General features: G+C 32.9%; 1 protein-coding gene across 1 annotated transcript in view; it reads left to right on the top strand.

Annotated features, from left to right (window-relative positions):
* cad (caudal type homeobox) overlaps positions 1–16,794 on the top strand; it is a 52,165-nt gene extending 35,371 nt beyond the window's left edge. Inside the window, exon 2 of the mRNA XM_088238568.1 lies at positions 14,739–16,794. Coding sequence (XP_088094694.1) covers positions 14,739–15,190 — 452 coding nt within the window. The 3' untranslated portion in view covers positions 15,191–16,794. The remainder of the gene's footprint in view (positions 1–14,738) is intronic.
* The last annotated feature ends 204 nt before the right edge of the window (positions 16,795–16,998 follow it).

Here is a 16,998-nt window from a genome sequence, read left to right on the forward strand (position 1 = left end):
TTGAAGAGAGTTATTTTATAATTAAATATTATAATACCATCGTGTCAACCGATTTAAGTGCTGGATTTGTTATAAAATAATCGCAATATATGAAAAATCAACATCGAGTGGTTTGTTAAAACTGCTTTCACAGAGCTTCTAAAGATCTCAATTTGCGCACGCGCGTACTTTTGAATTTAGTACTGAACGACCATGTCATAGGAATCAAGAGACTTATGTAGTTCCTTTTTCCAGAATTAGACGGAGTGCAGTGAACTTCAGTTATCGCATTATGTGTATCACTCCGTGGTGTAGCGGTCAAGACGCTTGACTCACACACGGAAGGTTCCGGGTTCGATTCCTGGTGAGAGCACAAAAATTAAAATGTGATTTTTCTCAAGCCATGGTGTTCTGTGTAATTCATCACTGTAATTGGGCCTCCTGGCCTGTTTTGGTACAAAAATAAATAAATAATAATAAAATAATAATAACTGCGCAGCCGAAAGGTTGTTTCTATGTTTGTCGCATTTTTTAGAAGTTATAAATTAATACACTTCGAACCCATCTCAGATCGCTACGTTAAACAACGAACTATTCAATAAGTATTTGATGTACCTATTTACTAAAAATATTAGTAAAGCTGGTTATATTATAAATTAAAAATTAGGTGCTGATTGTTCAGAAGTTTGATTTTTAGGGAAGCATTGGTTCGATCCAATTTATGGACGGTCTGCGCATGTATATAAATATGCGTAAGTATATAAATATGTCAATATGTAATATGACATGTTGATTTTTTTTATGAAAGCATCTTCCATCAGGTTTTTTTCAACTGAAATTTAAATACTTTAAATTTGGTAGGTTAGGTTAGGTTTATGGACGGTCTGGGCATGTATATAAATATGCGTAGGTATATAAATATGTCAATATGTAATATGACATGTTGATTTTTTTTATGAAAGCATCTTCCATCAGGTTTTTTTCAACTGAAATTTAAATACTTTAAATTTGGTAGGTTAGGTTAGGTTTATGGACGGTCTGGGCATGTATATAAATATGCGTAGGTATATAAATATGTCAATATGTAATATGACATGTTGATTTTTTTTATGAAAGCATCTTCCATCAGGTTTTTTTCAACTGAAATTTGAAATACTTTAAATTTGGTAGGTTAGGTATGGTCTAACCGCTTCAAGGAGGTTTCGCGTTGCCGATTGATATTGAGTATGTGATACTTATCGTTTATCAATACCGCGGTCGCGGTATGTCAGAGGACACGATATGATAGGGACCGACAATGGAGTGAGGATTACCGTTATCGGATTTCGGAGAGGTGCGATCAAAGAGTACGCTTTATTTATGACGTTCACTCTTAAGCCGCTCTTCGCTGATAGTGATATGGTAAATTTATTATTTTCGCGGCCAAACTGATCGACTATTGACACTTAGGTCGGATCACAGTGGCTCAAAGGATTATGTTTTAAGCGGAAAAGGCAGGGAAGTGAAAGGGACATGCATGATCTTTCGTATACTAATTAAATGTGCCTACTGGCCAGTGAAGTATCTATAATTAGCATTAACACTATAAATATAAAGTAAATTAGCAATAGCGATAGCAATTGTTAAAATGATAAGTACATATTCAAATATAATAAAAGCGTATAAAACATCACTAAAGCAACATTTAAAAATAAGAAAATGACTGAATTTTAAAACGCGCCCGCCCCGGCAAAGAAATCTAAAAATAATACCTAACAGATTGTGAGTAGTTCTTAAAAGATAAAAAAAAAATAGAACTAGTTTCATGAGCTAAGCAATGGAATTTCGCATACTAAACGATTACAGTTTGCATAGTTGCCTACACAAACACAGTTCTACGAACACATTTTTTTAATTAAAAAAAAAAAATTCGTAGAATTAGTATTATTATACGTATTAATGATGTAATATCTTATATTTACATCTTAATTATTAATTTAAAAATACTTGGTACACTTCCTCTTATTTGTTTGACCGATTAGCCCTTTCACCCTCTAATGGGCATCTTCAGACTGATGAATATTATACAGTGTAAGGATAATTTATATAAAACTATAATATATATAAGTGTAGGTACTGTAGGTACATTTAAAAAATAAGTTGAAAGATATACAATACGTAATATTTTAATGGAACAAAGTGGGACAAATTATTGAAACATGTGTTGGCGGTGTACTGTAGGAGAGGATTCTATTCCGTGAAAAACATTTAGGGCCTTACTTATAAGATTTCCTTATACCAGGTTTACATTAAGAAATAACTGTACCCGATTTGACTATTTATAACCGATATAAAAAAAGTACAACAAATTCTTGAAAGTGGTCATGTGAAAAGTCGGAATAATCGACGTGCGTGCATGAGAAGATGTATGTATGTGAAGGAAGCAAAGGAAGTGTGCCAGGACAGAGTGGTGTGGCGTTCTATCCTCTCTGCCTACCCCTCCGGGGAAATGGCGTGATGGTTAGTTAGTTATAAAAAAATATTTATTACCCGGAATAACAATTCCCTGCTTATTTTTTTTTTAAACAGTCAACACTGATATGTACGCGTGCGCAGTAACTTTTATAACAACAACAAATAAACGTCAAAATCAAATCGAGACTACTGTCAGTGTAATGGAGAACACGGAGAAAACAGTTAGAAAGAGAAATCTAAATTGGGAAGAAGAGGAGACGGTAAAAACGAGCTCTTGAGTTTATTCGTGTTTCTTTTTTATCAAAATTAATTAAAATACATATAAACTTATATCATTTCAGATATTATTAAAACAAATTATTAAAAATCACTTGAAGAAGGTCGCAGGACTTCAAAATTGAAAAAAAATGATGAACTATCTATTTTAATCACCGAAAAATATGACTTCTGACAGATCGCGTGCTTATTCCAGCGTTATACCACATAGTGTGCTATCCCAGATTTAAACCGAGTTTAACTCTATGCGAGGTTTATAAGTAATACTTTTAGCAGCATTATCTTACCACTATTCTCAAGCTTAACTTTATACCCGATTTATAAGTAAGGTCCTTTTGTTTTATTACAATGTACAGGGTCCAACTAAGGGGACAAATAAGGGTGAGTTTTTGAATTATATCTGCTGATTTATTAAAATTATTTAATTTAATTATATTAAATATAAGTTATTGCATCATTACAATGGAATTCTATCAAGAATTGTCAATAAATAACTTTTTCTAATTTTACCATTTGAATATTCTCATTCACTTTTTAAATAATCATTAATCTCCATTTTCACTTAATTAAATTAAAAGTTTCTATTGAATTCCATGGGCAACCTTTACCTATGTTTATTGGTCATCGATTGTTTTCGTCTAAACAAGCATCTACAATAAAATTTATTTATCTATAGAATCACTATGTAAAGCGCCCTTGAGGTATCATATTACGAAATTGGCGCTTTAAAAGTTATTCAATATAAAAATAATAATAATCTTCAACACGTAAGAACTACACTTTGGAGAGTAGTGTAACAGTCGGCGATATCCGAGTTAATTTTTAATATTCTACGAATTTTTTGAAGTAATGGTTCTTTCATAAATTAATTAAACTGTAAATCTTAAAAAAATTGGCCCCTTATATAATTGTGCTGATAGTAATTCTTATCTTGGCATTGCATTATTTCTGCTTTTCATAATTTGTATACAATCGATTAATTACAAATCCATCCAGATATACTTCTAGACTCAATGCATTTGAAAAATATTTTTTAACTTAAATATCAGCATGACTTTTTTGTTACACTAAAAAAAAATGATTTTGAAATATAATTTGTGGATTTTTAATTTTCATTTTTATTTATAAATTCCATAAAAGGTATATGTTTTTAAAAAATTCTATACATATCTACTTTTACATATCTAGTAAATGTTATCACTGTAACTCTCCAAAAAAGATAACTCTTTTGCTTGGAGAGTGACTTATACACTGTTGTAGTTGTTTATTGTTTATTATAAGAGTTTATATAATTTTAAATACGAGTACTTGAGAAAAAAAAAAACATAGGATATATAAAGAAAAAACATAAAACAATAATACATTCATACTAATTAAAATTTAATGTAGTTTTTACACGTCTTCAAAAAATTTCTTTAGATTAAATTTAAATTTATTTATTATATTTGATAGTTTTTAGTTCATTGGGAAGATTATTATAATTTTTTACACCTTTGAAGACAAAGCTATTTTAACCATGACTTGTATGGAATTTAGGAATTTTAATATTATGTTGGTATCTGAGTGACTTATTCATTTCAAATTCTTTTATTTTTTCTTCTTTATAAATTTGTATAATAGAATTTATTTTATAAAGAGTGTCTACTGTATGAACCTTAAATATTTTATATAGACTTTCCGTATTGAATGTTGAAATGTAAAAATAATTTTTATGCTACTAACAAGTAGGTACAAAAAGTTTTTTTTTTACTCGATAGTGTTTCATAGATCCTTATTAGTTTAAAATTTATTTTTAAAAAATTTAAAAAATTTTCTTTTATATAGGAATATTAAATATTATTGGATTTTTCCATTTGTTGATTTTTGTGAAGTTTTGGAAAAAATTGGATGGTCAAACATGGCAAACTGGCGAAATTATTGTCTAAAGTTGTTACATAAATCAGCTTATGACAGGCCATAAGCCCTGTTAACGCCCAGATTGCCATATTTCCTTATATAAAAAATCCACATCTCTGTTGTAATATGTTAATGATTTATTGCATGAAATACTAAATTAGTCAACTTTTTTTATTTATGTAGGTACTCTTTATGTACAGTAGTTATTTGACAATCCAACACATTTTACATTCATTTTGTACCTACCTACTTAAAAAACCGCTTACACGTGTACAATACAATATTGACTTGCCCATTGTCCATGTATAAACAGCAATTTGTAGGACCAAAAATTGTTCCGAGACGTTGACACGGAAATAGACGAGCAGGTGATCTCCGCGGAACAATGATTACCAATGATTTGAAGAAATAATGTCAAATGGATGCAGATTTACTTCAATATTTTGACTAAAGATTGGTTTCCCCCTCTAGGGAGTCATTATGTTCAACAAGTTGCAACAGAGATGGAGAATATTTCAGAGAAGGAATATGGAAGTCTAGGCATTTACAGGGCTCATGACCTGTCATAGGCTGGTTTAAGTGGACAATTTACACACCGTGTAACATTCACCATTCTATCTATGTTTGAATATTCGTATTTCTTCAATTCTTCTGTCTGTTGATTTGAGTTTAGTTTTAGCTCCTCTGCCGCCGTGGTGTGTTATTAAGGACGTTGCCTTGTATTTAGGATTGGATTTTCATACTGCGTGGCATTAATAAGCTTGGTTGATAGATCCTGACTAAGATGATGCCAGGTTTTGAATAGGTTGACGTTAGGTTTTCGTCTTAAATAGGGCGGTGCTAGGTATAGAGAGAATTTATGAATAATGATATTCCTTTGGGCTTAACAAGTTTGAATTATTCGGCCGGTAGAGGGGTGATGACGGTTCTGGTTCCTTAAGGCGGTAGGGCGTTGAACGCAGTAAATTTAAATTTAAAAAAACTCGAATCTTAAAGCAAATAATATTTGAAAAAAAAAAACATTAACCGTTCATTAAAGCTAAAAACATATTTTTGCAATGCGCTAATCTAAAAAGAGGTCACAAGACCTTTTATCGATAAGTAAGTGGTGCTAAAGAGCTGAAACATTGAATTACTTTACATTTTGCTGGAAACAATTTTCTGTTTTTTGTATTTCTTGAACCAGTAGCTTTAATTACAATGCTGTAGTTTGTTCAAATCTTTGCAGAAAAAATACTTGATTTCATCTTTTTATGGGGAATTAGTTTTAGAACATAACAATTACCTATACCTATTTTAGGAAACCTACGACACCGAACACTTAGATATCTTTAAAATTGTTTGTAAAATACTTTCCGTGTTTATATGTGTACGTTATCTCTTCGGCTTCTTTGAATTTAATCCTATTAATCTTACGTATATTTCTCCACTCACTAGATAATATCTTGTATAATGTGGAACGTACGATTCTATGTAGTCACATAGGTATTTCTTAATAAAAATGTGTTTTCATAATAAAAAACCAAATACACGAAAATATTGCTCAATCCGATTCCATAAATATTCATTTTATATATTTCAAATCCCACTCTACCCCAACTTGATTCCATTTTCTAATAGTGAGTTTTTTACAACTCGTTGAAAATAGCCCTCAAAATTAAATATTTGGGTCAATCATAAGAGCGCAAATACTTCTTTAAAAAAAGTGTATTAAAGAAATTTTAAGAGAAAACGGGGTGGCTGAGAATTTTAATGAATTATGTGAATTTTTGAGAGTATTTAAACATTATCTTTCTGTCACTGGCAAATGCCTCCACGACACTGTGCGAAAAAGACAACTGCACGTCAGACTGACCATTTCTAACCAAAACCGACGTTCCTTTGTGCCGTTTTTTGCACCCAAAACTGAACCGATTTGGTTATTTTTTTTAAGAAAGAGAATTAGAATTAATTTAGTCGGTTATCACATTTTTATACCGTACGTTCGAAGACAGCAGATAACACTGGATGCTTTGAAGGGTTTTTTAATGGTCTTCGTTCGATTAACGTTACAGTGGTGAATTACAGCATAGAAGACCCAGGCTTGAGAAAAATCACACGCGTCTCACCGGGAGCCGAACCTGAAACCTTGCATGCGTAAGTCAAGCAGTCAAGCATCATAGTAATTATACCACGGAGGCCGTGTATTATTGTAACGGGAGTTGGGTGTATTATTGTATCAAATGATTAATTAATGTGGTTTTTGGTTTAATGCGCCGCTAGTGGAGGTAGGTAGTGCAGTTGTTGAACATTTGGCGTCCACCAGAAACCAGAAGATAAGGAGTTTCTGTGTTTGTGCCTGAATGGCGGTGAGAAGATAAGGCTACGTGCTCCATTGTTTGCCTGCTAAGCCTGGAGAGGGGCGGGTGGGAAGTGAGAACACCTTGCCTCGTTTTGTTTGCACACACCCGCCCTTTGTAGTCCAGACCCCTTAACGTGGCATGCATTCGTTTCGTTCGTGTCCCATACTAATATCTCATTCTAACGTTGTCAAAATAGTATTTCGCTCTTGTTTCAGCTTCATAGAAACGACCACTTTATGACTCATGTATCTTGCTAACTATTCGGACTCTCAATTACAATGAGGTGGTAAAGCCCATTTCAGGTGGATCGATTTTTACTTTATTATAAATCATCTGAAATAGGGTAAAGTCTCCAAAACAACTTAGGCGAAGCCTTCTATCTGTAGTGAAAACTGTATAGCAGAGTGTCTACTGGAGTGCCTCAAGGCTCAGCACTCGAACCACTACTCTAATTTCAATACACTGAAGATAAAGTGAACGTTTTTAAATAATATGAATCATCATACTGCTATGCTAGGGTTGCCATCCGTCCCGATATATCGGGACTGTCACCGTTATTGAGCCCTCTGTCCCGACGTCCCGATGAATCCTATAATGTCCCGATTTAAACTTACACAGTACAACGCTGTTAATCAACTAAAATCACAGCTGTACGGACAATGAATGTGACAATAAGGTGGCAAATAGTTTCAGCAATTAATATATCTTTAGAACTTTATAGAAGCCGATCTTGCCTCGATATAGTGGAAGTTGATAGGTTCTGTGAAAGAAAAATATTTTTTTTTGTAAATTGTTGAAATCGAGCGAGTATTTTAGTTCCATTCCTGCTCATAAAACTATAATGGAAAAAGTTATATCTTTGATGTTGGTCCAGTAAAAAGGACCGATAAAAAATATTGTCTGTTGCCAGGTACTGTATAATCAATACTGCAGTAATATGTTAATTTGGCATCATAGAAAAAAATATGAACAGCCACCTTTCTTCCGCAAGAAGCACCACATAAAATCTAAGAAAAACATTTCTATTATATTTCTGAAAATTCGTTATAAAATTGCCCCTTTTTGTTCCAACATATCCGTATTCCAGAACGTCCCGATCAGACCCAAGCAAAATATGGCAACCCTATGCTATGCGGATGATAGAAATATTTTTATTTATTGTAAACCAGGCGAGAACATCATACTAGTTGACTGAATTGATGGAAAACTGAATGGCTGAAAATATACTAAAATCAAACCCATCGAAAACAGAACAACTATAGATGGCTTCATCCTGACGACACAATTCGATTCATTATACGGCACTACCCGATAAAAGGAGAAACATTTTACCCACCGTTAAACTACATTCATTCTGACCGATAGGACGATAAGTTCATGCTTCTACCGGCTGAGACAAATCTAATTCATAAGTAAAAAAATTCCGGCTAATGCCATTCGTTCGTAGAGTCTAGGGTCGATAATTTACCTACAGTCTGTATAATACGCCGCAACGAGACTTTTCGGAATTTCTAAGTTCAGTTATGTCACGCCACTTCTTCGGGAATTTGACTGGCTACATTTCTCACAGAGGGTGGAATAAACTCTTTTGGCTTCACCCCATACAACTCTGCGTTTGCATCCAGCTTCCTCTACATCCATATGTCTTCTCATGCGCGCGCGCCGGTTATTCCGGCATTCGAAGTGTTCATCTTTAAGTATTTCTTGGGGTTAGTCATACAATTTCTTTCTTGATCTTTCGTGTTTTCTGCATCCACTAATATTCGCATCGTAACTATTTTTATTCGTTATTTCGTAGCTCATTCGCTCTACATATTCAAACAAACGCACCTTGATTTTGTTGGTAAAATAAACAAATAATATTTCAATATCCCTGTTCTCAGTGTTATCTATGGCCATTACATAAATACACAATATCTTCTTACTAAGGATGAATTTAAAACCCAACATGTCTGCGATTTAATGTTGTGAGTATAAATGCTTTTATTTTTCATACTTTAATGCCAAGACCATCGGTCTCTATTAAAAGTCGTACCAATATGTGAATATTTTCATATCTCTTTGTTGAAACAGTTAATACATAACCCTTTCGTACCTGCACTGTTTTATGAGTGAACATTTTTTTTTGTAAAAAGAAAGATATTATGCTTTCTTATGATTAACCCAAATATTTCAATTTTAGGGTCCATTTTCAATGAGTTTAAATAACTCACTATTATAAAATGGGAATCTAGTTGTGCTAGAGTAGAGTTCGAACCTCGGACCTATGATCCCTGGCCAAGGGAACACAACCCGGTTACCGAAACAAATGTGGGACCTCAAATTACTTGAATTTAATTGAAAGAACTTAAATTAGGTACAATAAAACTTCAATTATCCGGATTTATGACCGCCAGATTATTTAACATTATAAATGTTATAGAACATATAACTTTGTTATAAAAAATTATATAACAGAGTTATACGGATATGCTGAAATCCGGATAGTTAGATTTACCATTAAATTGAGCCAATTTTTTTAAATATAAAACGCAAAATTTACTGTTAGATCACTTTTTTATTGCTTTTGAAATAATACAGCGATTTAGAATTATATTAAATACTTACAAAAATATGTTCAGCAAATTTAATTTCTTTGACGAAGAATAGCCTCAGGTCACCTATTTATTTGTTATTATAACACTTCTCCTTTACTTTTTATTTCCTGATAAAAATCCGGATATTTGGCAACCCAGATGACTGGAGTTTGGATAAACGGAGTTTTTATGTATTATTAATCATTCATAATTAAAAATCTTTTTGCACCATTTTATTTAGATTTTTTTATCATCTGGGCTACTCATAAACTATATATATGTGTGCAAAATTACGTCAGGTACCAGTACAGGGACTTTGAAATATTCTGCTGTGAAAACACCGCTTTAAAAAGACTAATATATACATTCATAGCACTGTAAAATACGCTATATATTTGTTTCTATCTCTATATAGCATCGTAAGGGGTTAACAAGATGTTTTTGATATCTTAAGTATTTCTCTATATTTTATGGTCTATACAACTCATTTATAATCTTCTAATTAAATAAACGACATACGTACGTCATCAATTATGAGATTTTTTTCAATAACCATTTAATATACACAGGAAAATAAGTGTCTGGGGGCTTAGAACTTAAAACATAGCCCTTATTCTGTCACCACTTCGTTTTTTGAGTTCGCTCGTATCGTACTAGCATAGCGGTAACGAGAGCGAAATACGATTTTGATTGCGTTAGGGTGCGATGGATATATGAGATACGAACGAACTTACGAAAGTGACGTAGGTAGTGACAATAATGGCTCAGAGCGACGTAAACGAGGAAAATCTAATCGCGAGGTTTTGATAATTGAGATATAATATCGTCTGACTAACTTGTAAAACTCCAATCACCAAAAAAAAAAAAAATTCCCCCTCCTGCCATTTTTTTTATATTTGGAGTTTTGCAAGTTAGTCAGACGATATATTATAGACTTAACACTCCATACAAATCCGAGCTAAAAAGTCGCCCTCAAAGGAAAGGGAATGACCAGCGGAGCGACGTCATATCACGTCGACTTTGACAAGCAAAACGAGTAGTACAGTAAAAAGCACGGACCTTTTACATCGGACTACCGTAAGTTCTATTCAGTATGTCGCTCCCTTTCGCATACGCGTTACCTTTGTTTATCGTTTCACTGTACGCCTGACGAACTGAGCAGGATAGAGACAGAAAATAGCTCACGACTGGTAACATAGTAATAAAACGTTTTTGAACATTAAAATAGCTATTTCAAATAAGTACCTATTGATTAAGATAAAAACATTGTTTACCGGTGAAAGGTTATACCATCGCCTTTTCTATCTTTTCCAGATCGATTTGTGCAGTATCTTAGCGTACATATAACCATTTTAGTAATTGCGAGGAGAAAAGTAGCCGGGGAATGCTCGCAACAGACTAAAGTTTGTTCTATCAAACATATGCCAATTGGCCGCAGGTTGAGGGAACATATTTTGAACGCTCATGTTTACTCTAGTTATATACTTCAATGGTTTTAATATGATAAATGTATACCTATGCAAGCCACGAAAAAGAACACCCGACTAAAGTGTGTCATATTGTAGGGATTCTAAATGTATTCAATGGGAAAAGGCATTGGGCTTATGTGCCTGAGTAGGTATCTATACTACCTACAAACGAGGTTCCTATTAAATTTCGGTAAATGGCTGTATGATTTCAGTTTAAAATCACACTCGCGTGTCAGTTATGTACAATATCTAATATAAAATTACTTATTTCTTATAGCTAGAAGGCTTTCTTGCATGTACAGTACAAGTATGGAGTACATAGTTTATGTCTAGGCGCTATTGGTAAAATTTTATGGCGTGTTATATTGATACCAACCTTTATTAAAAGTGCGTCATTATTGCGCAAGAAAAAGAATACTGACGAAGTGCTTAATCCAGTTACGTGTTACTAATTAAGTTAATTTTTAGTTTATTGTAAAAAATAAAAAATGGATGCCCGGGATTGACTAGTGACCAGCTTCCTCACTTTTGGGTTAAAATTAAAATAAATAAATTGGTAAATTTATAATAAAAATCAATCATTAAGAAAACGCACAATTATCATCAACGCTGTTTCACTAGTAATTAATTTTCCCCCAATAGTCTGTGTTAAATCTTGCGGCGTGTTTTCTCATTATTAAAAGTTTAATGATAAAATAATGCAAACATTTAGATTTATTGCGCGCTACTGGTATTAAATTTATAGTTGCCCATAATGACATAAATTTTATGATGAAGTGCACTTATTTAACTGCTATTACAAATGTTTATTTTATACCTTTTCTGAAACAAGTTATAAAAATGCAAGTGCAAGCGAAATGGAATAAATTATTATGTTACGTCATAATAATTCAAATGGGTAGCGGAGATTTAATTTTACAACCATATTTTCGAAATCATTCGATTATGCTTTTTCTATTACCCCTGTAATATAAAATCAATGTTAAACACAGTCTCATACAGTAAAACTGCATATAAATATGTAGTTAGCGTAAAATTATTTAAAAAAATAAATTATTATCAAGTACGTTTCTTTAATAAATTTAATAAAAATAAGCAACGTCAATAAATAGGCTAGAGTGCAAATCTAAGACAGGTAAAATTGAACGTACTTATGCAGAAAACAGCCAGTCCAAAATTTGAAAAAAATTAGATATTCATGTTATCAAGTGCAGTAAGGTCAATTCTATGCTCTGTTAAAAACAGCCAGGCCGTTTTTATACCAAAAACTGTTATAATCACCTTCTGAAAACAGTGTTGATCGCAAAAACGTCATTACTCAATTTGCAGAAAATACCCACAGTACTAGAAAAATATTACGGTAGAGATGCTGATGGAAAAATTAATGTCTCCAGAAATCTAGTTCTCTTACGTAAATTAAAGTGGATAAATACATAAGTATTTTAATAGTATAAATTCATTAATTTAAAAACACCGGTCACAAAAAAACATGTTTTAATAATGAATATCACTTTATACATTTAAAGTTTTAATGAGGTCATTCAGTATTAGATCTGGCTGTTTTCTGCAAAATGCATATTTTAGGTTTTGTGATCAACCAGACTCAAAAAATCTCCGAAATTCCTTTAACACATAATTAAATTATTTTTCAAGTTATTGTCACAAACAAATTAAGTGATTCTTTACAATTAAGTACCATAACATAAATATAAAATAAAAAGTTCAATAAATAATGGCAGATCATATCGGAGTTTTACTAGGGCTGGCTGTTTTCTGTAAAATGCGTATCTTAGGTTGTGTGGTCAGTCAGACTTTAATGCTTATTAAATCTGGTCAAATACGTAATTAAATTATTTTTTGTATTATAAAAAAACGAATGTGAGCATTATTTATCATTTGTCCAACTAAAAAACATTTCAATTGTTGTGTAGATTTGTTTATTCACTCATTTTACTAAAGTGCTATTATCTCAGTTTCACTTTTCTATGGATGGCTGCCTTCTGCATAACTTCGTTCAATTGATAGGACTAAGAAAGGGACACTGAAATGGTTTGGCCATGTAGAACGAATGGATGGTGGAATAATAGGAAAAATGATATATATGGCGAGAATTAATGGTAACAAACAACGAGGTCGCCCAAAAAAGACGAGGCATGATCAGATAAACCAAAATCTTAAGTCTGGTGATGTCAAAAGTAGACATGACCAAAGGTCACCTATTTAGCTGCAAGATTTATTAATGTTGAAGAATAAGGAAATATCCGTTTTTTGCATTTTTAAAGTAACAATGGTTTATGAAATATTGTCCAGTGAAAAAAAAAATTGCTAATTATTAGTAGCATAAAAAATATTTTTAAATTTGCAATTTTAAATTCGCGCAAAAACGGACATTCCATTGGCCGCGCTCCTAATAAGTCACGATTTATGTTTATTTATTGCTGGCCATTGAATTTTGTTTAGAACATTATCACGAATCTTGACGTCACAACAACCAAAGCCAAACACGTCGCGTTTTTCTACGAACATATTTTTATTGAATTTCTTTTATTAATCAAATTCTGTTTTTTTTTTTCATTTTGTTTTGCTAAAATGCTGAACATAATCGGCATTCGCCATATTCTCAAATGAATATTTAAAATATAAATACATATTACATTTTCACAAAACTTACGCACACTGTAGTAATACCCTGATAACGAAACTCTTAAAATCCTTCAGTTTGATTAAGGATTGTTATATTCTTGTACTGATATGTTTGGAAACAGACCAAACTTGCTAACACTGCTGTAGGTACTAAAAAGAAAACACCTACGCATTTGAAAATACCTACGTAAAGGAGATACTCTAATGAATATATCCTACATATTATCGCATTTGCTTACATACATAATACATACCTACATGTTGAATCGATTGGTTGAGTAAAGTAACTACATAGCAATAAATCCGCCAACGCACAAAAATATTATCATTTTACACCAGTAAAGTAAATTTCACCATTCAAATTAAATTTCGTCTTAATACTGTTGTTTAAAACAATAGTTTATTTTTTATTTTTTAATTCAATAGGAAAATCAAAACAGATTTTAAGTTCAATTACAGGTTACCGACGAAGGTATACTCGTACATATATTTTTTATACAATTATACACATTTTCGTGCATAAAATTAGATTTTTACTTTAAAGATAATCTAAGATAATTTATTCTTTAAAACTTAGCCTCTTCTCTATTCTTTAAGAAATCTAAATTTATATCGAATGTATATTTTTACATAGACGCATGCGTTTTTCATTACACAAATTTCATCATATAACTCCTGATTCACGATAATAGGGACATAGGTACCAAGGAGAACAAATCGCTCAAAACTTAAGCATCAAGACTTTTTTCCAAAATTAATTTATTGTTGAATGATGAAAGAAGAATAACCTAAAGTAGTAAAGTTCGTTCATATATTTAATAAATTTTGTTTATGTGTGCATAACAAAAATAAAATACTCATGTTAATCATTCAAATGTGCGTGCTTATTTACTAGCAAAAATGTATGTTTACTCGGTTCACCGACAGGTACTAACAAATTAACACAGACTCATTAAACATTCGAATGCACTGTACGTAAATACATATTCGGTAACAGATAAAAAAATTGCTCGAAGCCATCCTTTTGTATTTGTATACATGTCTAGTGGAATTGTCCATCCGCTCTCAGATTGACTGAAATTAATGACGTGTGTTAATTTCAGGTAAAACTCGAACGAAAGACAAGTACCGCGTCGTCTACACGGATCACCAGCGGCTGGAGCTGGAGAAGGAGTTCCACTACAGCCGATACATCACCATCAGGCGCAAGGCCGAGCTGGCGGCCAACCTCGGCCTCTCCGAGCGTCAAGTCAAGATCTGGTTCCAGAACCGGCGCGCCAAGGAGCGCAAGCAGGTGAAGAAGAGAGAGGAGGTCACCCACAAGGACAAGCTGCTGGACACGCATCCCGGGCTGCATCAGCTGCACCAGCACGGCGGGCTGCATCACCAGCAGATGATGGGCCACCAGGGGTTGGGGCAGGGGTTGGGACACCAGGGGCTCGGCGGGCACCCCGGCCTGGGAGGGCTAGGGGGGCACATGTCCCACCAGCCCATGCACCAGGGACTGCACCAACCCCTGCACGGCGCGGGCGTGCCCCCCGTACAGCTGATCTGACAGCCCAAGCCCCCCGGGTGGTACGACCAGGACGACTGCCTGATGCCCCCGTACCCCGAACCCCTGCCTTAACTTATTCTCCGCGAGATTCAATATTGATGTGATAAGTAAACTTAACTTGTTTACGAACGTCGACACTAAACGCCGATTAAAATTGTTTTCAATTGTGACGTTAAGCCTTACGGCCGCTTTAATCGAAGTTTAACAAATGTGCAATGTGAGATCTTTTGTTTATAATCGTTTGAAATTATAGTTTTTAGTTATTACGATTTTACGTGACGTATAATTTTGGTGATAGATTTAAGATTTATTGAAATAGTTTTATAATTTTGTTACGATTTGAGACTGAAGTTTCGGGCAATTCAGCAAAATTTATCTTTACCACCCACCACTGACTGTTAGGCGCATTTCATGCGATCGTAAAAATCCACACGGGACGATAAAATAACACAGGTGCATTGATTTTTATAGAAATAAAATATTTTTTATTTATTTAATTGCAGACAATCGCCTTGACCGGCACACCAATCTCCGATAAATTTCCTTTTGCAGGATGTCTACCTGAGAGAAGCCACTCAATAAATGTATCAATCCCCCTTATTTTACCGTGTCGTGAAGATTTCGACAATACGCACGAAATGGGCCCTAAACTATGTAAATGAATGTCGATGATAGAAACCCAATGTTTTTCAAATGTTTATAATGATGTGCAATCTTCAGGGCTTATATAAAATATTCTGGTAACGCTCTAAATACATTTATTTTCAACTTTTTTAGTCAAAACGTATTGCTCAATCATTGCAAAAGCACGTTTATTCGAGTGTTTGATGATGATTATCGCGTAAAGCAACAGATAATACCTGTAACCGAAAACTACTCAAAATCATTCCGGATATATATGATTTTTTAAACCAATTGAATAAAGACAATGCACGTCTTAAAAAAATTATGATGGCGCAATATCAATGTATTTAATTGTTACTTTAAATGTCGAGAACGTTTATGTTATGCACAATGCAACTACAATTTTGTGCATAAGAATGCTTCTCCGGTTCAGTTGACCTATGTGTGTATTTATAAAATATAGACCTTTGTTGGTTGGTTACTTCAAAAGACGAATAATCCCCTTCGTGTTTACTATCCGTCCGAGTGAAAAGTTTGTGTATTTTTAAGTATAAATTAAACATACCTTTTAATTAAAATAAATGTTTAGGTACTTTCTCGTGACACCCGGTGCTTATTATTAAAAAATATGTTTTCTTTTTAATTTACAACTTTTTGTTAGTTAATTCAGTAATTATGACTCCTATTTCTTTAGATGATATTTATATTTTAGATTAAAACGTTGACTGTAATAATTGAGGTAAATAATGTTCCTCTGAACATAACGATCGGTATTCACGATTGTTTCATTGTTTATTTACGTTTTCCTTTTATACAAATGCCCTTTAATTGTGTTTTCTTAATATCCATTATTGTTTTAATACAATATGTTTGTTTTAATATTATTATGTCCAAGAAAAAATCATATTTCATCTTATAGTTGTTCGTATTGTACCTGCATTATGATTTTCTGTAATAAATTGGATGTTCAAAACGAAAAATATACTTTTTATTCTTAATAGTTGAGTATTTCTATGAGTTTTAGATAAAATATCGTAATTGTTTAATATATATATATAAATGTACATATAATTATAAAGTACCTATGTATATTTGGTAAAAAAAGTATGTAAGCTGTGCCTTCGATGCGATTTTTAAGACTTGTTAAAATATGATTGCATACTTTTACAAAGTATCGTTTGTGA

This window comes from Micrasema longulum, unplaced genomic scaffold, assembly GCF_059751315.1.
Source record: "Micrasema longulum isolate JH-2025_06_02 unplaced genomic scaffold, ASM5975131v1 h1tg001921l, whole genome shotgun sequence".
Taxonomy (NCBI): domain Eukaryota; kingdom Metazoa; phylum Arthropoda; class Insecta; order Trichoptera; family Brachycentridae; genus Micrasema; species Micrasema longulum.